At 32.1% G+C, this 25,933-nt stretch overlaps 2 protein-coding genes across 3 annotated transcripts in view; one reads left to right on the top strand and one right to left on the bottom strand.

Annotated features, from left to right (window-relative positions):
* Window positions 1–206: 206 nt before the first annotated feature.
* LOC115441582 (histidine decarboxylase) lies at window positions 207–23,592 on the top strand. 2 transcript variants are annotated; one of them, XM_030166429.2, is made up of 19 exons: window positions 207–278; window positions 4,817–4,865; window positions 10,324–10,496; window positions 10,968–11,081; window positions 11,435–11,557; window positions 11,996–12,164; window positions 12,748–12,857; window positions 16,787–16,926; window positions 17,283–17,372; window positions 17,681–17,751; window positions 17,941–17,960; window positions 18,097–18,390; window positions 18,602–18,700; window positions 18,956–19,034; window positions 19,119–19,283; window positions 19,523–19,630; window positions 19,848–20,018; window positions 20,552–20,692; window positions 21,284–23,592. In XM_030166429.2, exons 2-19 carry the CDS (start codon window positions 4,838–4,840, stop codon window positions 21,868–21,870), a joined length of 2,682 nt encoding a protein of 893 aa, XP_030022289.2. In that variant the 5' UTR covers window positions 207–278; window positions 4,817–4,837; the 3' UTR covers window positions 21,871–23,592. The 2 variants fall into 2 exon arrangements, with proteins under 2 accessions (XP_030022289.2, XP_030022290.2); XM_030166430.2 differs by lacking the exon at window positions 20,552–20,692 and adding an exon at window positions 20,958–20,996 and having other exon boundaries at window positions 21,284–21,372.
* A 619-nt stretch (window positions 23,593–24,211) lies between these two features.
* Window positions 24,212–25,933, bottom strand: part of LOC115441648 (serine protease filzig) — a 29,933-nt gene continuing 28,211 nt past the window's right edge. The window contains exon 8 of the mRNA XM_030166508.2: window positions 24,212–25,543. Coding sequence (XP_030022368.2) covers window positions 25,376–25,543 — 168 coding nt within the window. The 3' untranslated portion in view covers window positions 24,212–25,375. The remainder of the gene's footprint in view (window positions 25,544–25,933) is intronic.

Below are 25,933 nucleotides of genomic sequence, written 5' to 3'. Positions count from 1 at the left end.
TTGTACTAAATACCTTTTTAATCCATTATTGTTCGCTGATGTTGTTTAGTTACTTTTTATCATTACTTTTATTATCATTACTACCCGCTGTCGCTTATACAGCATGCCCGCTTCGCCCGATCTGTCCGTCGACTAGTCTACGATTTTGTCGCGTAATACCTTCCCCCTATATAAGGCTAACTGTAGCTCTCGCTGCTACAGTATCGCTTGGACATCCTGTACATGAATATTTAGAAAAAGTTTTTTTTAACTGTGATTGTTGTGTGAAGTGTTGTTAGGTAAGTTTTAACCTTGACCCTAAAAATCCTTTTTGAACTTTTTTGTTATAGTATAGATTGGCAGAAGTTTTTATTCCCATTGTAAATTTAAAATTGGTGCATCAAAAATGTTGTTTAAGATACGCATGAATATAAAAAACGATGTAATTTTTTTAGTGAATTCAAAATATCGATGGCGCGATATTTCGATTTGACATTAAAATAATTTTTATTCTACTTTAACATGATGATATCAAATATTTATATTACACTTTTACGTATTTCACAATTTTCAGTACTATTAAAGTTGATTTCGCATCCATTACGGCAATAAACGCCTGAAACGAAACAAAAAGTAATAAAGTGACATCTACATTACCTTTGACATTATTAATATTTCTATTATTTCAAAATCACCTTCGCCCTTTGTCTATTAAGGAAAAGTTAATTACCTATTGGATATAAATTTAGAAATGAAATCTAAAGGATATTAATACACTTGTTTTTGTGAATTGTACTAGATATTTGGAACTTGAAATATCCAATCGTTGAAATTGAACTTTACACAAACCTTTTAAAACCAAAATCTATGAATAAACAATACCAAATAAATTACCCAAAAGTGTTGCAGAAACTCCACTCTCTCCATCCAAATAGTGACTATTTCAAGAGCGTAAAATAGTTAATATTAATTAAATATTTATCAGTTTCATCTCTGTAGAGTAAGACAGCACAAATAGTAAAATAATCATTCATAAATTCATTGAAGTTACGATTAGGTACTAAAAGTTTTAATACTTTTATATATTTTGTACAGTCTCCATTACTTGTGAATACCCGATTTCTAGATACCAAAGTTTACTTTACTGCGGTAAGCAGAAATGTAAACAATTGACCCATTTGAAAAGACTCTCTCAGTACTTAGAAACGAAGATCTAGGCTATTGGATGACTTTTCAAATAAAGATCAGTAATATAACAATATAATTTTTATAAATTATATCAGTCGTGAGGCTTTCGTCAAGTTTAAATCTCTAAAATTTTTCAATAATATTCCCAGATGGCCATGGATAGCGTATTTTCATTTGCCGTTAGCGAGTAATACCAAATCCTTCAACATACAATTCAAAAGTATAAGTAAAAAAGGACCCATCAGACTTCGATGTTAAATCTCATAATTCCTATACAATAATCACCTTCTTGATATTTTGATTAAGTTTAATGATTTCTTATGTTTTCGCGAATATTACACACTGAAATTAAAATATTTTGCAAAAACCACGAAAAAATTGGAAAATTGTTTTCTTAATATTTATGAACAGACCAAGAAACTAAAACTAATACTCTTTTAATGATACTTTTTGACCCGTTTATGATTTGTATAATTACTGAGAAATAGTGCCGGAAGATTGCTTCACATTTCAATAGCATACGGCAGACGGAGGAAGTTCTATTGTACTTTCTTACATCAGAAATTATTTTGGCATCACGAGCAGCATTTAAAGTTAAAAATGTATTTATCTTTATATAAATTAAGTATCAGTTATTAAATAGAGAATTAAGAATTCAAGACACGAAACAAATACGATTATTTTATAGTAATATAAAAACAAATACATCCCAAAAATTTAAAAAATGAGTATTATTGCCCGTGTTCCGCAATGGACATCCTGCTGCTGATGATGAGTGTAGTTCAGTCAGTTGGTTCACTGGGTCTTGTTTCTTCACACCATCTAAATTGTATTCACCCGATTAATTCCATTATTATATTGTTTCTTGTATATATCATGAACCTTTGATACCTTGCTGATACGTAATTTACTACTGTAAACCTAATCATAATTTTTCTCATTTGAAAACCAGAATATCGAACTTTAGGTTGTACTTATCCAATTCATTCAGTAATTAGATGTTTCTTGATTTTGTCGTGTACCTTTGTATACCTTGCATGTACTGTAAACCTAATCATAGGTTTTTTCATGTGAAAACCAGAATATCGAACTTTAGGTATATGATACGGTATTTTGATCAATTAAATCATATTAGTAATTGTCCTGTGGTAGAAATTCAACCGTCGAATATAATATATTTATAACACACAATTTTTTTCTGTTTCTACAATCCACTATATGAACTTTAATCAAGGCAAATTTTCCAACTTCGTGCATGCAATGTGCTTAAAAAGAGGTACAAAAAAAGTTATTCACGTATTTAAGATAAATTACTCTCTGAAAATTAATTTCCGTGTCTACGAAAATTCTGTTAAAATCGTTTTAGTTTCGTAGACTATCCTGAACATACTTGGAGTCTACAATTAATAATAGAAAGAGATAATAAAATAATATATAATACTCCCACGGTTCAAAACTAAACCCATTGTCTAGTCCCTTACGCACAACTCCACTAGAGTGAGAAAAAATGTTCTACCTGTTTAAGCCATAATAAGTGGAACATTTCCAACATATGTATACATATTTGTTTTGGTTTTTTAATACTTATGGTGTACAATAAAGTTGTAAATAAATAAATAAACATTGAGTTTTCTTTTAATAAGCATCTATCCAAGCAAACTTTTACAAAATAAGTAGATTTCATTTAACATACTATTTTGCGTATTTTGTATTATCTTGTCTCTAACAAATGAATAATGACTGAAAAGTTTGGCGAAAAATTTCAGCTTCAAGTTTCCTTTTATTTATAATCAGTGACCCGATTTTCCTGAACCAGTTGTTTAGGATAAACACTATTTACCGGATTTTTATCTTGATCTAGATTTATTAATTTAACTTTATAGAATGTCTAGATTGTCTAAATTTAGATCTATAGGTCATTAGGTCTTCGATTATATCTTATTTTATATTTTGTTTCAATAATTCTTGATTTTACATAATTCTGGTCCTATTTTTCATAATCTAATGCTAATAATCGTCTAGTTTAGAGAAAGAGTAGATATTATTTCATTTTGTATACTTATATAGCTTCAAACTTTATATGCAACAAAAGCATCGATGTATTGTGATAGGGCGTCAATTATCAAAGTTATTATTGTTGTTATGAATAACCGCAGCTGGAGTTGTACATCTTGTACTACATTACTGGTATTTATAAGACTTTTCAAACCCTCCATAATTTACCTAAAGGTCAATGAAGTACCAACACTTCTGGTATTGTAAGTGACAACGGAAGGCCGCCATTTTAAAGAAGTTTATAAGGTTCGTGGACATGGGCCTCGGGTTCTTTTCTGAAACGATTAATTGTTACCTGACACAGTATTTTAAAGAGGATATTGACGTAAGGAAAGCGGTGTTATGACATTGATCTAAATGCATTGTTGCGATCTCCTGGAAAAATATTACCAAAACCCAAATTATACTGGGTAAGAGATTATGGGCGGGTTATTACCTACATTTTTGTTGAGAACATTTTATACGTCTGATAATGTTTTGTCAGATCAGATTAATTGTTAACATCAGAAGAAGCAGGACAAAATATTGTATATAGGTGATATATACAAAGATTTTTAGTAAGGGCCCTCTGATCTAATTCTTGCGATGGCTAAAAATAATCAATTTCCAACACATTTTTACTAGAGTAAGATACAGTACGCTAGCGGAGCACCGTTGTAGACGTTTTCCGACTTGCTACGGCTTCGTATACACATCTATGTATCGGTTTTAACGGATTAAGGAATTACGCGGTACGCGGCTCGCTTTACAACCGAATTTGTGAATACTTTTAAATTTTTTCGAGGTCACACTTGCCTTACTGATTCTTTCATGTATAATTTTAACTGGTAATCATTGGAATCTAATTATCCTTCCTTTTCATTCTTTATTAATTATTTTATTGATATCTTCTTTGTATCTTCTATATATGTACTATTTTGTATGTACTGGAGGTACGTCTCTCATATGTGAGATTCCACCTGGGTATGTGCCACCGCAATGTCTATTTCGGCCACCAAGTAGCAGTGTGTAGTCACTTTTGTGTACCGGTTTGAAGGACATTGTAACCAGTGTAACTACTGGACGTAATAAGACTTAACATCTCATGTCTCAGGATGGCGAGCGCAGTGAAATACCAAACAATACTTTGTAATCCAAGGTGTCGGATGGTGTTTCTACTGTTTATGGGTGGTCGTATCGCTTACTATCACGCGAACGGCAAGCTCGTCGCGTCATTGAAAGCAAAAAAATCTAACTCAGTATAAAAAAAATATAACTTTATACATTTAAGATGTGACTTTTTTATAGTGCGCTAAGGTTGTTAAGTCAATAAGGGAATGATACATCATAATCTGTCAAATAATGTCTCCACAATTCTATTTCCCGAACACAACGTTAACTATTTACTTAAATCTATTATTATCTTTTGCTACAAATATCCTTTGTGTAAACGTTATATTTTATAAAAATAGCTTAATATTTAATTCTTTTCTAAATCATTGAAAAATAAGTTATAATTGCATTATGGTGTAATTATTGTTCAATTATTGTTTTTGAAGGTACAAAAGCATTTTAATTTTAATCAATCAGTATTGAATTATTTTTGTTGTTACAGATTACATATCGTTAATAAAGAATGGAGCATACCGAGTTTCGTGTGAAGGGTAAGTAATTTTCTTTAAATAAATTAGGTTTAATATCACATTTTTGAAAAAGTAAATTGTGTCAATCCTATACGAGACTGATATAAGAGGAAATAGAAAAAGAATAAATACATTCCATACCAATTTTGGGGTTCCGTACCCTAAAAGGAACCTTTGCAGGACTATTTTGTGGATGGTCTGCCCGTCTCTCTGTCTGTGAACACATTTTCTCAGAAACGCGTATAGGTATCAAATTGAAATTTATATCAAATACTCGGGTATGTCTCTTTCAACTGTATAAAAACTAAAACTTGTAAGTGAGTCACGATCAAAAGATATATTTATGTTACATATTTATAGATATTTTGCGATTTCACAATGGAATCAAACCCTATACCGTATTTTTCATTGAATTAGAACCATGAAATTCGTCAAGAAACAATATCTACAGCACACAAAAAGGAAAAAATATGAAAAGCGTAAATATGTACTTTGATAAAAAAAAAATCGTTAATACGGAACCCTCGCGCGAGTCCAACCCGCACTTGTCCGTTTTTAGCAATGACAATTAATATAAATGTACTAAAACTGAATTAGAATATTTTCTGAAATTAAACTCTTAAATACATTAATATAAAGGTGATTTTAGTATAGTGGTATACGGTGGTCACCATCGCTATCATCCAATACTTCAATGCTTAACTTGACCGTTACCACTCCACCATATTTACGTCCAATAAGCAAAACAAACCTTCAATAATCCACAATTACGAGTAAATTACAAAACAATTAGACAAAACTGCTCGAATTAATACTAGTGTATTAGTTTATTTCATACGTTTGCGGAATATTAATGATGATCTAGTTTTATTATTTCCATCGGATCAACTATATGGAAACTTCTAGAAGGCCATGATACCTTAGTTGTTGGATATGATATAGCTGGTATAAACTGGTATTGAGTATATTAGGAATATTTTGGAGTCGTAGTTTTAAAATGAACGTAAAGTCAGTCAAATTAAATGCCAATATTAGATAGCAAATTGACAGGTTAATCTCATAGGAACTAATTTACGTCTGGACTCGAGGCTTCCTACCGCTTCTGGTAGTCATGAAGAGGAGCAAAGACTACCTAGTAGAGTAATATTTGATCTATATTGTACCTTCAGAGAACTGCCTTGATGGCGTAGTGGCTGAGGTTGGGGGTTCGATTCCCAGGTGGGGCGGTGACTTTCGTTTCTGGTGAGTAGGCTGGACTCTGGAATTGTATCCGATATGGCGATAGGCTTGCTCCCTACTATATAAGATTATCATAGCAGGTGAAATGCAGGTGTGATAAGTGATAACATCTCTGCCTACTTCTGAAAAGCAAACCGTGATGCTTCGTATGTAATACGCGATAAATGCCCAGGTGTTTAGCTCCTCTCTCCCTTTACATTAAGTGCACCAAAATTAGTCCTCATTCATATTTATGAATGCATCACAATGAGCATCGTCACATGCTTTTGGTTCCCGAAACACTTAAATGCTTTTAATAGCTATTCTGCCAAAAATATGGTCTATTTGACCCGTGTTCTAATGATGAATTCTAGTTCTCTTTTAAAAAGATGTGGCACCAATAAGTTGGTTTGTATTTTATCCAAGAAATGATCAATTGGTAGTCATATCAATATACAAATCGACCGAATATTTAGTGCTTAACAATATTATGTTAGCTAGGCATCTACAATTCCGTTCATGATTAGTTGGTGTTTACGGGCGGTGGTAACCACCTGTTTTTGCTCGTTTTACCGAACACCAGAGTCACGTGGTCGTTTCCTGCTCCCTTTAACTAAATCCTACAATAATAAAATATGTGTATAAAGAATTTTAAAACTTACTAAAGTTCCTATCCTATGTTTTCTACTCTTCGTTAAAGGCAAAATATTTTTTGGGTATTAATTTAAATGGCCATCATATACGACGTAATTTCCGTTTCATTTCAAATTACTAACTTACTTAAATGCAATACATTCTATGCATTGGATTTATTAATAACATTTCTATGCGTTCACTTTTAATACGGGGATGGTAGAATGCAAACACCCCTGCTTATAAATCTCTTTTATAAACAAACTTAATCTATGAACAAGGATGATGGTATGCAACAGTCCCCAATATCCAGAAGGTCGACAATGCGATGCAAATGTGTCAATATTGAGACAATAAAATAAAATCAGTGTACGGGATTTGTGCTATATTGGACATTGAGCCTTATCGTGGCTCAACGAGGATCTTTATCGCTTCATCTCGCCTCACTGTTTATTGGCTGTATGTTTCAATTGTGAATATTTAGACAGATTTATTCCACTGATCCTTTTTGTAGTTTATTTTTAGATACACGAAGATTATTTAATAAAGCTTCGATTGGATATGGTATTTGAAATAGTACTGAGGTGTTTTATTTGAAATTTTTTGGACGTATAGGTGGAGAGATTGCTAAAGAGTGAAAAATGGCGTTCCCCGATCTTTTCCTTAAATTAGTACATCAGTCATTTTACAGTTATGTATACATCTTTTTATAAAATTGACGCGTTGGTATCAAATATTTCGGTGCTGGAATATATTTGACGTCATGAATTTTTATCGTTGAATAAATGAATTTTCATTTATTCCCAGATACATCAATTTAATTTTTACAACAGTTTAAGACTGTCACTGCACTAGGCTCCAGGTCCCTATCGCATTAGACCATAACATTACACTTAAATAAAATCTTTATAACAAAAAATAAAACCGCCTTCAAAAACCACTAAAAACCAAAAAATAATTTAACATTACCTATATACTGGTTACCAATTTTGGAGTCGGAGTTGGAGGGAAACCTCCTCCTTTCCTGAAGTCGGTTAAAAATGAAAAAGGTTTAAATATATTATTTTTAATTTTATCACAAATCTTACAACATTAATGAACAATACCTTTGCCTACACTTCTCCCACTATACGTACTATATTTACATATAAATGGTCTCTTTGTGTTTTTTTTTAAGTTAAAAAAGTTGCAACTCCATTTGTTGAATTCAATCAACCGGCACTCATTCAAAGAGTCCTTTGAGTTAAAGAAAACGGACAAACGCGACAAATGGGAACGCACTTGGTACTCGTCGTTGTACAGGGGTGGATTAGAGTTAGCCAATGTTGGTTTTAAACCCCCCGTTCAGAAAATAAATTAATGCTGAGTTATAAACATATATTATCCCATTAAAGTTATTATTTTTTGAATATGGAATTTACTACATTATAAATATTATCGTGTAATATTTTATAGATCTCCCTTGAGTTTTATAGTTCTAGAAGCTTCATGCTACATACCGTCACAACAAACTACAGTAAAACCTTACAAATGTAATTTTCAAGGTATTTATTCAATGAAACACTTAATGATATTTTTAATTATACTTCTAATACTATTAATAATTTATTTATTTATAAAGATAAATTAAACAGATTAGTGACAATAATAATCTAAATTACATTACAGTGGATCTAATGGCTAGTCACAACCCAAATAGAAGTGTATATTATAATTTATTTATTATATTCATTATAATTGATAAGTAATAATAAGCTCCATGATAGAGCAAGCTTAATTTAAACTTACTAGATGTTATCTTTTAAAAACCCTTTCTAGCTACAAACATACCTAACTCACTTTATAGAGCTACCTGTAGAATATTATCATTATATACTTCAAATAACGGATTAAAAATAATATTTAATCTCACGAAAACGATTACAGGGATAAAAATTTACTCTGTGTTAATGTAAGCTATGGTCAGCGGCTACGCAGTTTTATTATAATAAACAAAATTTTCATTTATAATATCGATATAATAAGAATCAGTAACACCTGAATGATTTATAGATTGTATTTTTCATAACTAAGGATAGTTCAATAATATTCTTAATGATCGAATAGTTAAAAGCTATGATGTACTGCAATTATTCGCGTAATATTATTTTATTTTAACCTCTGAATACCTACCATTGCCATGTTGCACTTGGGTAAATGAAATAAGAAATTGCTTACAATAGCTCATTGATTAATTAATTGTTTATTGTTTATTAGCGACGTTCTGATTTCTTCCACTTATATAAAGCAGGAAATTTTATTCTTCAATGTTTTTGAATGGATTTGCGTAGCTGGACTAAAGTTCAGTAATTATAATACACACACATACACTCTCACGCCCTTTGTCCTTGAAGGGACAGGAAGAGGCGCAACTGGTGTACCCACTTTCCACCGTGTTTATAACGTCAGATTATGTGATAAGAGGTGAGCTTATCGCCATATCGGGCACAAATTTCAAACACTGAGCTGATACTGAAAAAACATAGTAACAGTTTTCCCGAGGATTGAACCCGAGACTTCAGCTACAGTTGTACCGTAATCGAACTACTTCACCGACACAGTCAATAACACCATCCATATATCATATAATATAATATACTCACTACTGGAAACAAGCCTCTCCTGCTTTTTTGTGAGTTTATTCTTTAATTTCGGCTGTTACTGACTATATATACTTACTGATACAAGCTAGTTTAATACAAGTTGGCGGTCCAAGTCTGCAAAGTTCCAGTATCAACGTTAATATTATCAAAACTCTCTGAAAATGCCACGAAGGGACATAGAAGCCAATCATTCATTTTCCTTGTTCGATCCGCGCTTATCTTTTAATTATGTTACCAATCAGCAAGTTTGTGAATGTAGTGGCCTAGTTTTATGGCTTATATTTGGCGACAAAATTAATGTATTGCAATGAAATTTATTAACAAAAATATTGTATAATTGTAAAATGTAGGTAGATATTTTAATTCTAACTTATTGTTACCTCGGTCCCCAACGTGCCCATGAAGGCTGCAAAGTCTTCGAAACGTAGGGCAAAAATTGTAATATAAAAAACCGCGATAAAGTTCGAAAAATTGTTTTATTTCAAATAATCTTGTTTCATAAATTAGTTAATATTATATTAGGTCGTGTGAAAATCTGTACAAGAGAGTAACACCGTAAAATACATTGTGTATAATAAAAATATAATAATATCAGCCCTGTATTATATACTGTCTTGCTGCTGGGCACAGGTCACCTCAACTAGTGAGAGGGAAAAGGCCTTAGACGATAGCCTAGTAGAGATTGACAGACTTCACATACCCTCAGAATTCTTTTAGAAAACTTTTCAGGTATGCAGGTTTCCTTGCCATGATTTCCTTTATCGTTAAAGCAAGTGATACATCGCAAAGAATGCTCACATAATTTGAAATAAGTCACGGTGCGTGCCCTTGGGTTTTGAATTTGCAGACATTCGTATAGGCAGTCTGTTTTACTCCCAACTAGGCTATCACTACTTGTACATTATTATATGCTAATACACTGTATGTTTATTATTATGTAGAGGTCATATATTTCCAAATATATATAGAGTTATGATTATATTCAGCTAAGGAAATGGTGGACTACATAGCGGACTACCTGGAGAATATCCGAGATCGCCGTGTATATCCTGGAGTTCAGCCCGGGTATCTGCACAAGCTATTGCCAAAAGAGGCTCCACAGCTTCCCGAGAAATGGGATGAAATCTTCAGAGACGTCGATGAGCATATTATGCCTGGGGTAGGTAATTTTATTAACCTACAGTATTAATATTAAAAATGATTTGAAGAGATAATTTATATAATGATTTCACAGATTATTCAACTTCAAAAAAAATATATTTATATAATTTTTACTATGTAGTCTATTAATATTTTTTTTATTTTGTGGCCGGGTAAAGACAGATTAGTGATCCCAGCGACTCGCCGATCTTTACCACCGGGTGTCATAAATTGCATGCCACTGTTTATTTTCACTTTTAGTAGTCGCTGGTGTAGTTTAGTTTCTAAATATTCTGTTTATGTACTGATGTATTACGGTCTCTTCTAATGTACAATTATTTAAAATGTTTAGGTCTACTAAATTTGTTATGCTAACAGATCGGTATACTGTCATCTCTTATACAGCAAAAAACATAACAGTAACTTAACTATAGTCGCGAATATCATCTTCGAATATGTTCGATTGCTTATCTTTAACGATTGTTCGCAGCTGGTCCATTGGCAGAGTCCTCACATGCACGCTTACTTCCCGGCTCTCACCTCGTACCCTTCCATCATGGGCGAGATGCTGTCCAGCGCTCTCAACGTACTTTGCTTTACCTGGGTAAGTGGAACATCTTGAACTATTGCTAACTTAGCAACAACAGAGATAAGTTTCGAAATAATTTTAATTTATTAAGAAAGCGATTATAAACTCAAATTTTGTTGTTTAAAGTTGATATTTTGCTGTCATGAATTTATTTGGTTCTTCATAAAATAGTAATCTACAATTTTAATATTGACTAACACAATATATAATGCAACTACATTTGCGAAGATTTTTTTAAGTAAGATAAAAAAATATATAGCGAAGGTAGGTTGTGAAACAAATCACACGTATCTTCTCGACCTTATTTATGGTACATAGAGTTCTTTTTTGTTGTTATATGACCTAAGAGTATATAATACCGTCACCAGGCGTCATCGCCGGCTGGCACCGAGTTAGAGACTATAGCCATGAACTGGTTGGGCAAGCTGATTGGTCTGCCCGACTGCTTCCTCAACGAGAAGAACGATAGCCCAGGCGGCGGAGTCATACAGGTATTATATCCATTTGTATAATTATACACAAATAGAGATAATAGTAATTTAGTTTCATCATCATGATCATGATCATCATCATCATCATCATTATAATCATCATCATCATTATTATTATCATCATCATCATCAGCTGCAGGATGCCCACTGCTGAACATGGGCCTATATTATATTTTGTTCTCCCATAAGGCTTACCAAGTTAAGTTACTCCGTAGTGTCCGTGGCGGTACGCCTTTGTTAAGGAGCAAGATAACAGAAATTAGTATATTTACGTGTTACATTATTTTATATTACCTACTTCACCTCATAAACTCAATATATCTTTTAACATCGGGAGAAAATAATAATTAACCGAGATAAAATCCATAAAATAATTTTATTTCAATGTCTAACACATAAAAAATCATTATATTTTGTAATTTAAATAATTTAAAACAGACTACAGCAAGCGAAGCAACCTTAGTCAGTCTGCTAGCTGCCCGCACCAGAGCCCTCATGGAACTGTCGAAATTGAACCCAGAACTCCAGGCTTCTGAACTGCTCGGCCACTTGATCTGCTACTGTTCCGATCAAGCTCACTCTTCAGTGGAGAAAGCTGGATTGATTGGTTAGTGGATTACTTTGTTATACTGACAAGGTAAAGTGTTGCACCATGTTTTCGCGAAGTTAACAAGATTATCGATACTGTCCAATACGTGTGTGTTACAATACAATACAGTTAAAATTAAATTGCAACTCTTCTCAGCCGTCAGCCCCTTAAAATATAAAAAAAAATGCTCATAAGTCGATGTTGTTTAATTTTGATGTTTGTGATTGATAAAGAGACAAAAACAACAGACACATGTTAATCTATGTTATTAAAATATATTTCACAAAATTAAGTGTCAATGCACTTAACATGTACAAAAAAATTAGTTATAACTCAATGTCGTTGAATTTTGATGTTTGTGGTTAATCGAGAGACCAATACGTCAGTCACGTGTTAGTCTCCCAACCAACCCTAATATACGACACAAAGTTGTGAATCGTATTTTTACTACATTCTTGGTATATAAAAATAATTTCATACTGCAAAATCTTCATAGGGAGGGGAATAACGTCCAAATATATCACTGACGAGACAGTTAGAAACCGAATAGACTACAGTGTGTAAAGTATGTCTTGTGAACTATGGAGTTATTTCACTGTAGGTTTGGTGAGGACGCGATACATCGAATCAGACGAAAACCAAAGCATGCGCGGCGATAAACTGGAGGAGGCCATTCTGGGCGACAAAGAGAAGGGGCTCGTGCCTTTCTGGGTGAGTTTATTGAAAACAATTATTACTTTCAAATCGACGTTGAACTACGCAAATTAAACTAATATAATAAGTAGAATTATCAATCTTTAGTATTTTGCACAAGGTCGTGTTAATGTTTAATCGTAAAATGAATGTATTTATCTATCTATTTTGCTGATAAATACATTCATTTGAAGTCGTTTCGTATATTTAAAATATCTTATGCTCAACATATTAATCAAAGTTATTAACAAATATTACAATTTTATCATAAGCTCCCTTCTAAACTAAACTGTGTTACCGAAGTACAAGTTAAAAGCGTTTTCCTCTCATCTCAGGCAGAAAAATGTATTTGTAAATTAATAATTGCCAATATATTTATAAATTACAGTTTGGAGATGTTTTGTCCATAAAATTTCAGGATTTTTAAAGTATATTGCAAAATTATCATTGAACGCATTCCGCAATAAGAAAGTGGGTACTTTTATAAATATATATTAAAATAACAGACGTACAAAAGTACGATATAATAAAGAACGGAAAATTGTTCTCAATATTCCAAGTCTACTTACAGCTGAGACATTTTTAAATCAATTTCCCTGTCGACTCATTTTTCATAACAAATACGCCAACGTCTTGTTACTTAAACCTCGGGGAAACAATAACTTCCCGACGTCTCCAATCTGGTGGGAACAATACAAATTGGTCCCAATGGGAATATGACAACTTTAAAAATGAATACCGTATAATGAGCAATGCTTTTAACTTTAAAAATATCGAGCTCGTGGGAAATAATCCGATTTGCAGTTAACAAATACGCTTGTAATAAGCCTCTGTGCAGGCGTAGAGCTTTTGAGTTTATTAGTGTTCTTAATTTAAAATTAGATTTAATAATTTTCTTTACTCTGAGAATTATAATATTTCGTGTATGTTACATTCAAGTTTTTTATATTCGTCTTTTTTATATTATTGGATTACTTGTGAGGTTCATACATCAATTTTATACGTTTGCTTAAAATAGATAACTTCTATGAAAAAACATAAGTTCCTATTATGACAGCAAAGTTAAAGTCAATTCGAATACGCAATATTTCAAAACATATTTTTAAATAAAACCACAATATATAAATACTTATAACACTTCAATCCAAAATTAAACACGATAACCGACAAGGAAGCAATCGATCCGCGTCAAATTCAAGTGAGCTTATTAAAAAGCTCATAATACGTCATTAGACGTTGTGTAAGTTAATAAACAAATAATTACCTCGCAACGTGACGGTTTATAAATAAACGTAGATATCCGGAGGCGGGAAAAGGCGTATAAATTCAGCTTCATTTGATTGGGCTGTGGGATTATCAGTTTAAATTTAGAAAATGTAGAGTGGAACGGCATTATCGTTATTATAATGACGTAAGAAATTTTAAAATGTTATTTATCTTAAATACTAAATAAAGACCGTCTGAAAAAAATTATAAATTTAACATTTTTGATTAAACACACATACCTTGGTATTTCAATATTGTAAAGTCCTCAATGACAGGCATTTACAAAATATTTTTTTATCGATGTTTTTACTAATTTCCATAATTCATTTACAAATGTCTCAACCTCAAGAAATACTTTATTATAACATTTTTTTATTAAAATCTAGTTAGCAAAAATTTGTATGTCTTTTCTAATGCAATAATAAAATTGATGCAGCGACAGCTTCTCTCTCAATTCTGATACATGCTTCTTAATTACTCTCGCGTCGATACACGAGCTATGATTACCCTTTATAATAATTTGATTGTTTTCCTCGCTTCGACTCATTAACTCTTCATACGTTTTACAAGAACAGCTTTCTTGTACCATCGAGATACTTAGGTAACTATAGAATTACTGACTTATAAGCTCTATTATAATGTTCAAAATATATTAATAACAATAAGTTACTATGGATTTGGTTTATTTGTATTATTTGTGTGTAATGTATATATATTCTCGTTTAATGTCTTATATATACCCACTTTGTTAAATCTCTGCTACACCATACATTTACTGTATATAAAATTTAAATAAATACATTCTTGTTATATATTTTTAGAAATACGTATATAAGATAATTTAAAACACCGTCTATCCATCGGATTATTGCCAATCTTAAAAAAATCGTTGCTCTATGAATATTACATGATGCATGACGATCGACATGATTTTTATGTCTATAACTTAATTAAAACTTCACTCTTATAGCTGAGGTATTTTTTCACTCTTGTGTGCACTGAAAACTATGTCAGTTAAGGTTATAGCTTAAGGTCCATTTTTCTTACTTTTTGTTTCACCTTTAATCTGGGTAACTAAATAAGTATTGACAAGTAAAGAATTTAAATTCACGTCTAGTTAGTGATTAGTTCTCGCAGTTGAAAGAAAAACGTAAAAATAATTAATATGCATGGATATTTCGGCCTTGAAAATTTAATACGACGAAATTTGAAACTGTATGAAAAATGGACCTTAAGCTATAACCTTAAGCTGTCTACGATCACCTATTCGATCTAACCTAAAGTAACTTAGCCCTTGGTGTGCAAATGGCTTTATAGCTTTGATATTATTATTTGGTCCTCATTTAATTCGTTTGTTTAATTCACTATTAAAGCGTTTTATGTTAGATTTATTAAGCACTCATTTAAATTATAATAAAACCATGGAATATAGAAACGTACTAATGATCCGGCGATGGAATATAACCAATTTTTTCTGTCTTAGGACCATATTAATAAATCAATATCATCTTTGAGTAGGATATCACATAGTCACTTAATATATTGCACTATTTAATAATCCAAGCTTAAGCTGTAATTTAAGAGCTTGTTTTTAAATAGGCCGTCGTAGTTAAACAAAACTCACATTTCAAATACGTCATAAATTGTAACTTAAGATATCATTTGAGCTGGTGTTAATATGGATTTATTGAGTAGCTAGTATCTTAAGGTGGTGATCTTTACTTAACAGCGTCTCAGCTGATTTCGCACTTCAGAGCTGACTGAGTTTTTTTTTTATTATTTTTATTGCTTGGAATGATGAGACAAACTAGCCGTTCGCCTGATGGTAAGCGATACGACCGCTCTTAAACAGACATGAGATATTAAGTCTTATTGTCCAGTAGTTACTCTGGCTACAATGTTCTTCAAACCGGAACACAACAATGACTACACACTGATGCTTGGCGGCAGAAATAGACATTGAGGTTGTAAATAACCAGCCGGACTCTTGCATACGAAAGACCTACCACCAGTAGATTAGTAGTAGTAGTGTGTAATAGAGTTACATGTATTAATACGTAGTTTATTTAAGTGATATTTTATTATGTTTGGTTACATTTCCGCATATTCTTGTTAATAAACATTTTTTTTTTATCAAAGGCACTTAACTCTAATCCATAATGTCATTATAGGTTTTCTTGATCTTGATAATAACTTCGAAATTCTTAAAGAAAAGGTTCATTTAGTTATTGATCCGTAGACTTTCTATATTACTTGATGTAACGAGAAGCAAAGGGTTAATTTAATGCTGGTCTGCGATTTGATGTTAGTCATCCCGAAATAGGTGTTATGACTCATTAATTACACTAAATAAAATGTTTAAATCGGAATACAATAATTAGCACGCTACTCTAGTTTCGAATGCTAAAAAGACTCGTTCCATGTGCAAAAATATATATAATTAGTATTTCTATGCTAATATTTTAATGAAGTAGAATTTCTAACTTTCTTTGTTTGTAGAGGATAATCTCTGGAACTACTGGACCGATTTGAAAATTCTTGCACTAATACCTATATTAGTCTTGAGTGCTATAGGCTTTTTATCCTAGGAAAATATAAAGCGGGATTTTTAACAGAAAAAGTTTCTCATGTGGGCGGAGTCGCGGGCAAAAGCTAGTGTAAAGTATATTTATGAATTACAGGTGTGTGCCACTCTTGGCACTACGGGGTCGGTAGCTTTTGACAACCTGCGCGAGATCGGACAGGTCTGTGAGAAACACGCTGCGTGGCTGCATGTGGACGCGGCCTATGCCGGCAGTGCCTTCGTCTGTCCGGAATATAGGTAAGTTGACAGTTTTTTAGATGATATAATTTATGAATATGATAAGCAGATGCTGCTAACTAGGGTTATACCTGGATGCATTCCCGAACAGGGCATTTAAAATAACCTTTTTATGAGTGGAATTTCTATTTTGCATTCGTCTATGATTCCTGAATTTATATTAACTATTGTTGAGAAGTTTTGATAATTACAATTGTATAAACTAGCTTATGTAACGTACTTAATATTTATATATTATTAGTGTAAAATTATTAATACATTAATCGTAATCAAATACAGTATATTTTCGCGTAACTGCAATTACTTTTTCGAAAGTGTTTTAGACTAGATTATTTATTTAATTTGTATGATTTCAGACACTGGTTAGATGGAGTCGAGCTGGCGGATTCCTTCGCTTTCAACCCTTCCAAGTGGCTCATGGTCAGCTTCGACTGCACTGCTATGTGGTATGTTACATTTGAAATAATTATTTTATTCGAATCTGTTTTCTAAGAACTGTAAACTTACAAAATAATGTGATCGTATTAACGTAGATTCAAGTTTTTTTTTATGTAAATTTATTTTGAAACACGTATCAACATGTAAATTTAATATTTTAATACAAGCTGGTCTTCCCATATAGTTGTTGCTAATCTTTGAAGATCGATTTATATGGTGCAAAAACTTTTTTTTTATTACGTACCAAAATTAATTGAAGTTATATTATAATTGAGGAATCTGGAAATGCAATATTAATCTGAAGCTTCAATTCCAGGGTGAAGGACAGCACGGCTCTCCACCGCACCTTCAACGTGAACCCGATTTACTTGAGACACGAGAATTCAGGTGACTATTATTTTTAATAACTCTTTACGCTAACTATAATTAAAATTAGTTGTTGTTAAGTCCTTATGAATTAGGTAGATATTTGTTTACCTCATACTCTATTTTAATTTTTGTTAGTTAAAGAAGGAGAGCAGTTGGATACGTCCAAATTAAGTATCTTTCATAACTAATTAAGACATTTTGTTACAGGAAAAGCTATTGACTATATGGTAAGTTCTATTATACTTATTTTAAATTAATCTGTTTGTCTTCATTACTACATTTCGGTACCTAAATGTATTATTACTTAAATATTATCCTTTATGTACTATATACAAGGTATTTTATTTACATTTTAACAATTAGGTCGGCTCTCAAAACCCAAATATAAAAAAGAAATCATTAAAAAAAATTAACATGATCAACGCAGTGTCCAATCAGATAATTACAAACGGTAATGAAACTAAACTGAAAGACGAAAAACTGATGAATGGTGATATAAAAGAAAAGGGAAAGAAAGATATAAATGGAAACGTCAACGGTGACGATGATGACTTATACGATGATATCGAACCGAACAATCTTGCTGGATACAACAAAATGTCCCACGGATGCGGTGAAGATATACAACTAGAAGATCCTAATAAAAAGGAGATGCTTGTAAGAATTTTGTCTCGGTGATGGTTTTAGTGGGTGTTGGAACTAACTATGCATTATCACTGACAAACATGCTCACTGCTTACAGGAGAATCTTTGCAAATTTATGTTATCATAGTAATTGCATTCTTTGTTATTTTGGTGGTGGTTTGGGTTTTAATATTTCAATTATTTAGGATCACTGTAATTACAATACATTTAATTCATTTTCCAGCATTGGCAAATCCCTCTAAGTCGTCGTTTCAGAGCACTGAAGCTCTGGTTCGTGCTGAGGAATTATGGTGTTAGTGGAATCCAAAAACACATTCGTGAGGTAAGGTTTACCGAAATATTCGATGTATATATACTTTCGAAATAAAAATGATGTCCACAAACTTTTAATAAAAAATATGAATCAAAATAAGATTTATCGAATCAATGAAAAGCCTTTCAAATTTGTTACTTAATAAAACCCATTTTGATTAAAGCTCTCTGTATATTCAATTCTTAGCACATGTTTTCTTAAGGCTTCTGTAAAGCTGGTCTAAATATATGGAACTATTACTAATTAATTCCTTTGCTATTTCAGGGTATACGTCTTGCTCAAAAATTTGAAGCATTGGTGCTGGCCGATCAGAGATTTGAAATCCCGCAGCCAAGGAATCTTGGTATGTGTCGTATACGCATAGAGATAGATTTACTTAAGCATATCAACCTTAATAACACATTAATCTTTGTTATTCTACTTGTAGGAATGGTAGCATTCCGTCTGCGCGGTGACAACGCGCTCACCGAGCGGCTGCTAAAGCGACTTAACGCCCGCGGCTATATGCACGCAGTTCCAGCTTGCTTCAAAGGCGTTTACGTCATCAGGTTCCCCATCACCTCGCAGAGGACCACTAACCAGGATATACTGGGTTTGTATCTATAATACTCTTCAGCTTCTATGGCAATTTGCAGCAAATTTCCGCGCTGTAGTATAATGATCCTAAATGTATTGAGAATAATAATGAGAGGGAGATTTAAGGGAACTAATACAAATATGTGTAAATCTTTTCTGGAGAAATTAAATATCAACTAAACGTGAGAAAATGATTAATTTTATATACTTTTATTGATTATTCTTTTAATTGTATAAATATTTTCTTGTTTATAGATGACTGGGACGAAATAAAGACCGTCGCCAAGGAAATCTTGATGGACGTCTTCGGCTCTGAAAATGGAAACATCGTTGTTCCCAAGAAACCAAGGATCTCTCTGAAAGGTGATTAATATTAAATCTTCTAAAAATAAGTCATTTTAATGTTGTTTACAATACTTAACAATATACTCAGAAATTTCATGATCTTTGGTAGACTGGTTTTCAGTAACCTAAATCGCCATACAAATCATTTGCAATGCAATGAATTTAAAAACTTCTAACGGTTCAAACTAAAATGCTAACTAAATAGCTTAGCTTGTAAACGGCCATTGTTTTACAGAAACTCGTGAACTAAATGCCACATTTGGAACAAGTCTTCTCCTGGCTAATAGCCCGATGAGCCCAAAAATTGTCAACGGAACCCACGCTGCTATATGCGACTATGAACAAGTGCTAACTTCTTGTGCTCAGACCTTCGCGCAGTTGAAGATGGAGCCGAAGGACAGTCCTGGTGGGTACTTAAATCCTATAATCGGGTATCATAAAACATGGTCACAAAATCTGTGATTGTGAAAGTCTTGGTGAGCAAATGAGCAATTAGGTTACATAAAGGGAATATAAAACTGATCTATACCGTAAATAAAAAACAACATTAAAGTAAACATTATATTATGAATGCATTGCCAGCCTTAAATGTAGATATAGAGACTAGCACAAGAGTGCTAGGACTTCCAGAAATCTTACGCAACATATGAAGCTTGACAGCAATTTGTCACTACATTTTCTATGAGACATTTATACTATTCTATTCGTGCCAACCAACTCACGCTGTGTCCAAAATTATGTTACTTGTTTTTTCCGTTCGCGTAATACCTACATAACTTACCCATTGTTACTAACAGAAATAACAATAATTATAACTACATTAATAAAATAATCGCTATCATATATTATTGACCATAATTCTTTGACTTTACTGAGCTTACCATCAAGTTCAGTGAAGTCTACTAACCAGCTTAATAAGATACTAACGCTACTAATCAGAGATGCGCCGTCGCATCCGTGGCATCAAGATGTGTGGGAAGAAATTCTCCCTGGACTCCTGCATGGACATGGTCCAGGGTCTGATGATGGAGCAGCCGCTGCCGCAGTGCTGTGAGGAGGACAGGGAGGACGTTTCTAATGGTGGGTGGTTAGACTCAAGAGGATTTCTAGATTCAATTAAGACTTTCACCATCTGCCACCGCCATCTTGAAACTAACTACTAAACTAACTACAAATCACTTCATGTGCATGCTTGCCAATCTGCAATACGTTTCATATCACAACTTTTTACGTGCATACCTACTTATTTTTATATGCTAATTCAATATTTTGAAATCAAATTACAATTAATCATATGTGGTTTGATATACTATTTCGTATATTAATAATATTCGTATAATTTTAGGATCGAATACAGAAACAATTGGCGCCAATACATTTTGAGGTAAAAATAATTTAAACAAGGTGGCGGTTACAAATAATATTATGGCATCTGCTTTGAGCAGTATTATTATAGTTAATTAAAAACACATAACGAACATGTTAACCAAGTGCTGATACAAAATAGCAAATTAATTTACAAAGAGATATTAAGCATATTAAAGATTGCACAAATATAAAAAATATTTGATAATGTAATAAGTCTAACCATAGCTTTGCTAAAAAATATAATAGCTTTTTTAATTACTTTTCTCATAGACTTGTCTGAAATAAACATTAATACCTCTCCAGGATCGAGCCCCGGTGAAAGATCGTCACTGTCATCATCTCCAGTGACATCAACCAGCACAATTAAGCAAGACACCACCATAGAATCCAACCAGCTCCAGATACCTGCCCCATCCAGGCAATACAGATCAAAATCCGTTGACGTATCACTCTCAGGACTAAAGCTCGATGACGCTAAAATTACAATTGACATGAAAAATAGCGAAATAATAATCACCCCTACCGGCTCCAAAAATATTGTAGACGATGTTGATCCAAAAGTAAATCTGAGTGACATAGAAGAAAAACTAAATATTGGCGATAGAATAACGCAAGCGTTTGAAAATTTCCAAGATGGTTTGCAGATGCTGAGCGAGTATCGTAGTAATGATGACAGAGTTGAGAAACCAGAGGAAGTTAATACAAAATTGACCATAAGGGGACCCGGTAGTTATATTAAGAAACTGATCCAACAGTTTAGCGAAGGCCCCTTTGAAGCAGAGGACCCTAAACCAGAAGCCGAAAGAGCCATGTCGACGCAAACTATTAAAGATAAAGCTGATGCGATTTGCAAAAAATGCTTACATTACAAAGGAAAGATGTCGAAGTAGTGTGCTTTCGGTACTAGCTGGTTCAACGTCCATTAGTCTCTTCTGCATACTTCAGATCATTGACTCTCAATACTAGTAACTCTTTGTTCTCGATAATCTGCAATATAGGCTTTTACCAAAAATATAACGATATAAATTTAGAATGTCTTCTACCTACTTCATGTACCTATATTATACTAGTTATTAGTTGTAGGTATGTAGCAGGCTTGCCCTATATATAGGGTTGATTTTTCAATGATAAGAAAAAATATATTCATAGGATAAAATATAATACGAAAAAATTAGAAATTGCAGTTGCATAGATTAAATAGGTAGATTGTTTGGCTTCTCCATTTTGTCTGGTTATGAAATAATTGATGGATGACTTATATCTAATGAAAAAAACAGCCCTTACGCGAATACAGAAATAACAAAGTAGAGGTGTACGTAGCGTTCTTTAAAAAAATGGACTCTAGACAGTCTTATTGCATCTTGATGATGAATAAAATGTACTCTATTATTATTTTACACTTGAGCCAAGTATTTGTCTAGATTTAACTGCATATTTTTAAAGTATTCGTGTTAAAAAATATATTATGGTATTGTAAAAGTTTTGGCAATAAGTTAATGTTTAGTTGAGTTATGCACAATTATCGCTTATGTTATTTTAGCTGGGTATACTGAGCGTACTAGGCGCATAATATTTGCCAAAATATAATTTGAATTGTAGTTGAACATTAATCTACGATATTTGACTTTTCCAAATGATATTAGGTTACAAATTTAATGCATTCTAGCGATATTTGATGATTAACTTATTAGTTAATTTCATGGAGTTTTTAATTATATTTTAAGGGTAAATTCGTATACAGGTTTTACATCAAATTCTGATATAAAATTTTCTGGAAAATACGTAATAATTTGTTCGATAGTCAAATATCTTAAAAAAAAGTGTATACATAATTGTGATAGGTAGTATAGTTGTATTCTCGGCATAAAATCCGAAATAGTAGATAGTAGTCAAGCAAACATAGATTGAAATATTTAGATACGGAATAATTAGAAAAATTGTTGAATGTTGAACACTTATATGTTTCCAGTGCGGCCACCACTTTTATAAACTTGATTTTATAACCAATTAACCGTGTTTCTGATTTCAAAAGCATTATAACTGCATACAACTTTATTGAACATCTAAATATTTCAATTGATGTAAGCAAATATAAAACTGCTGTGCTCTATCAATAAAAAATGTAAAAAATATTAAAGTATTATATCGTATTATGTAAGTGCTTTCTAGGTTAGTTGTTGTAATCGAAAAAAAAAATGTAATCTTAGCATTGTAATCAAATATTTAAGTTAAAAAATATAATCTCAAAATATGACGTCAGGGTTATGTAATGTGTACTTCATAATGGAAAATTCATTTGTTTTGGTTAAATGGAATATACTAGACATTCCTTTAAAACTTAAATGCATTTTAAACAATAGAATGGAATATTCAGGAATTATATTTTTATTATCACAGCTATATTTTTACTACATATATCTACAAATATACATAGTACGTTTCGTTTAACACATAAGTACACAGAAAAATATATTCAATGTATCAATGCATAGTGTTTATAATGCTTTGTTACCCTCAACATATCTTGTATTAAATATGTTACGTTTCAAATATGTAATCAAATGTTATTAGTTTTAGAACTGTTATGCAATAAATTGTATTCAATGAGGCAATTCATTATTTATATTTTAACCGATATATTTCTCCTGTTTATGGCCGGTCGTATCGCTGACCATCAAGATAGCTTGCTTGAGTTATAATTCAGATTAAAAATAAGTTATGTTCCGTCTGGCTAAGGCGCGGCCACGCACCTGTATACCCCCTCGCATTGCAGATGTTCCATCTTACCATCAGGTGAACCGTATGCTCGTTTGTCTCCTATATCATTCAAATAGACTACCAAAAACTTAAAATGGATGCAGTTAGCGGAACATATTTTATATCCCCCCAGAGAACTATCTTACATAATTATTACCCGCCATAGTGGCCCATATAAGTGTGTTGCGTTCCGGCATCAGCTTATAATTACCCGATTTAAACAGGCCGACATAATTGTGTTATTTTGAGAGTTAATTATCTCTCGTCAGTCGAGATTCTAACTGAACCCCACTCCGCTTACTATCAGTCGCATTAGGGGCACTATGCCGTGGACGTAAAATAAAGCAACAATACAATATCCATAATATTTTTCGCCCCTTCATATTTCGATATAATCCAAGTATTATGAACCAAATACTACTGCAACTTCAAATACTCGCATTGTGTCACCAAAGGTCATAGAAAAACAATAAATAAACAAGAATTCCTTAAAACATTTAATAAATGCATAACTTTTAACAATTTTTTTTATATTAATCTTAATTGAGCCGATATCAGCTGGTATTTGTGTCAGTAACTATGTGCAGTTGAGCAATAAATTTACATTAGGTTGCGATACCACATCATTACAAACGCTGCGTTTTTTAAAACTCGTTTATTATTTACAATAAGATAAGTTGTATTAATTTTCAATTCGTTAAGCCTAAAATAATGGCTAGATTTTATTATTCGATCCGTTTAATCTGTACTTATTAAGTAAAATAAATAAGTATTCTCTCATACAAATAGCAAACAATTTCTACAATTCAGTCTTAAAAACTAAGTATTAATTATAAATAAATAAATGCATCTCATTTACAAAATTTTAACACTAACAAATATACATTTTTGTATATTACAAGATACAGTCTTAACCATAAATAAATAAAAATCATTGCTAATTAAATAAGAGCAGCATAATAACCGGAGTCTGTTGGCTAGGTAAATGAATTAGGGAATATTTATTTTAATTGTCGGATTTGTGCATTAATTGGTACAATATTTTCGTATTTAAAGAAACATACAATCTCGACTAAACTATTAAATATTTCATAAATTACAAAATTATTAATGTAAATGTGTATTTTAAACGATTAAGACTATATTTTAAGATTTTTAAATGCGTTTATATTCATTTGAGCAGTTTAACGCTGCGGTTATTTTATGCGTGAAATTTATCGCTTGGAATCGGAGACTTATTTTATGTATAGAGAGCTGTTATATTTTTTTAATAAAATTAACATAGTGTAACATTTTTTTTACATTAAAATAATTCTTTTAGTTACAGTATCAACTCCAAATCTTACATTTAAACGAAGAATATGAAAGATGACATTGTCATAAAAGTCAGTTATTCAAATTACAAGTCCATAAAAATCTAAATAAATTGGTATTTCCTTTAATTACTTATTAGTACTTATCTTGGTTTTCAATTCCTATCCCAAAATATTAACATATCAGATAATTTTATAACATTCTATCTTTTTATACACAATTTAAAAAAAAAATATACACCACCATGTGTATATCTGCCAATTCCAAAATCGTTTTACTTTGTCCGCCATTTTGTAATATTTACCACTACTCCGAATATTCTATCTATCCCTTAACTCCAGTTATCTTTTTCAGCCAGGGTTTGTAGAAGGTGGTCCTCATATAGATTCCAGGCATGAAGGGTGCAGCACATTTTATACCGTGAGACACTGTTCCTACAAGTTCCCACTTCCCGTCACCCCTTTGCATCACTAGCGGACCGCCACTGTCACCCTGAGAAAAAAAGTGATTAATTGACAGTATCAGAATTTGTGTAATTGTGGTTTACTTTCGTCTCCTTTACAGGCGACCTAACATAAGCCATTTATTTTACTACATACACATAATGAACAACATAGAATATAAAAAGGCTAATAATAATATAGACGAAATTTATATCTATGCCTACCCCTACAGGAGTGTGCAATGTTTATGTAGGTACGGTTTTAATTTATTTTCAATATCATTATATTTCAAGTAAACTCTCAATTTGTTTTCTAACACATGTTAAATCCAAAACTCTAAGATCTCTTCAAGATCGGATTGTCCAAAAGTAATAGCTTAAAACGATAAGAACATTGTGCATTGTTTCATATAGGTACCGACATACTTTAAATGTATTTA

Source organism: Manduca sexta, chromosome 18, assembly GCF_014839805.1.
Source record: "Manduca sexta isolate Smith_Timp_Sample1 chromosome 18, JHU_Msex_v1.0, whole genome shotgun sequence".
Classification (NCBI taxonomy): Eukaryota; Metazoa; Arthropoda; class Insecta; order Lepidoptera; family Sphingidae; genus Manduca; species Manduca sexta.
This window is presented reverse-complemented; position numbering and strand designations above follow the sequence as displayed.

Coding starts and splice junctions, on each gene's coding strand:
- LOC115441582 (XM_030166429.2), top strand. CDS start 4,838: ATGGAGCATACCGAGTTTCGTGTGAAGG. Junction 17,373..17,680: donor TTCGACTGCACTGCTATGTG/GTATGTTACATT, acceptor CTTCAATTCCAG/GGTGAAGGACAGCACGGCTC. Junction 17,961..18,096: donor GAAAAGCTATTGACTATATG/GTAAGTTCTATT, acceptor TTTAACAATTAG/GTCGGCTCTCAAAACCCAAA.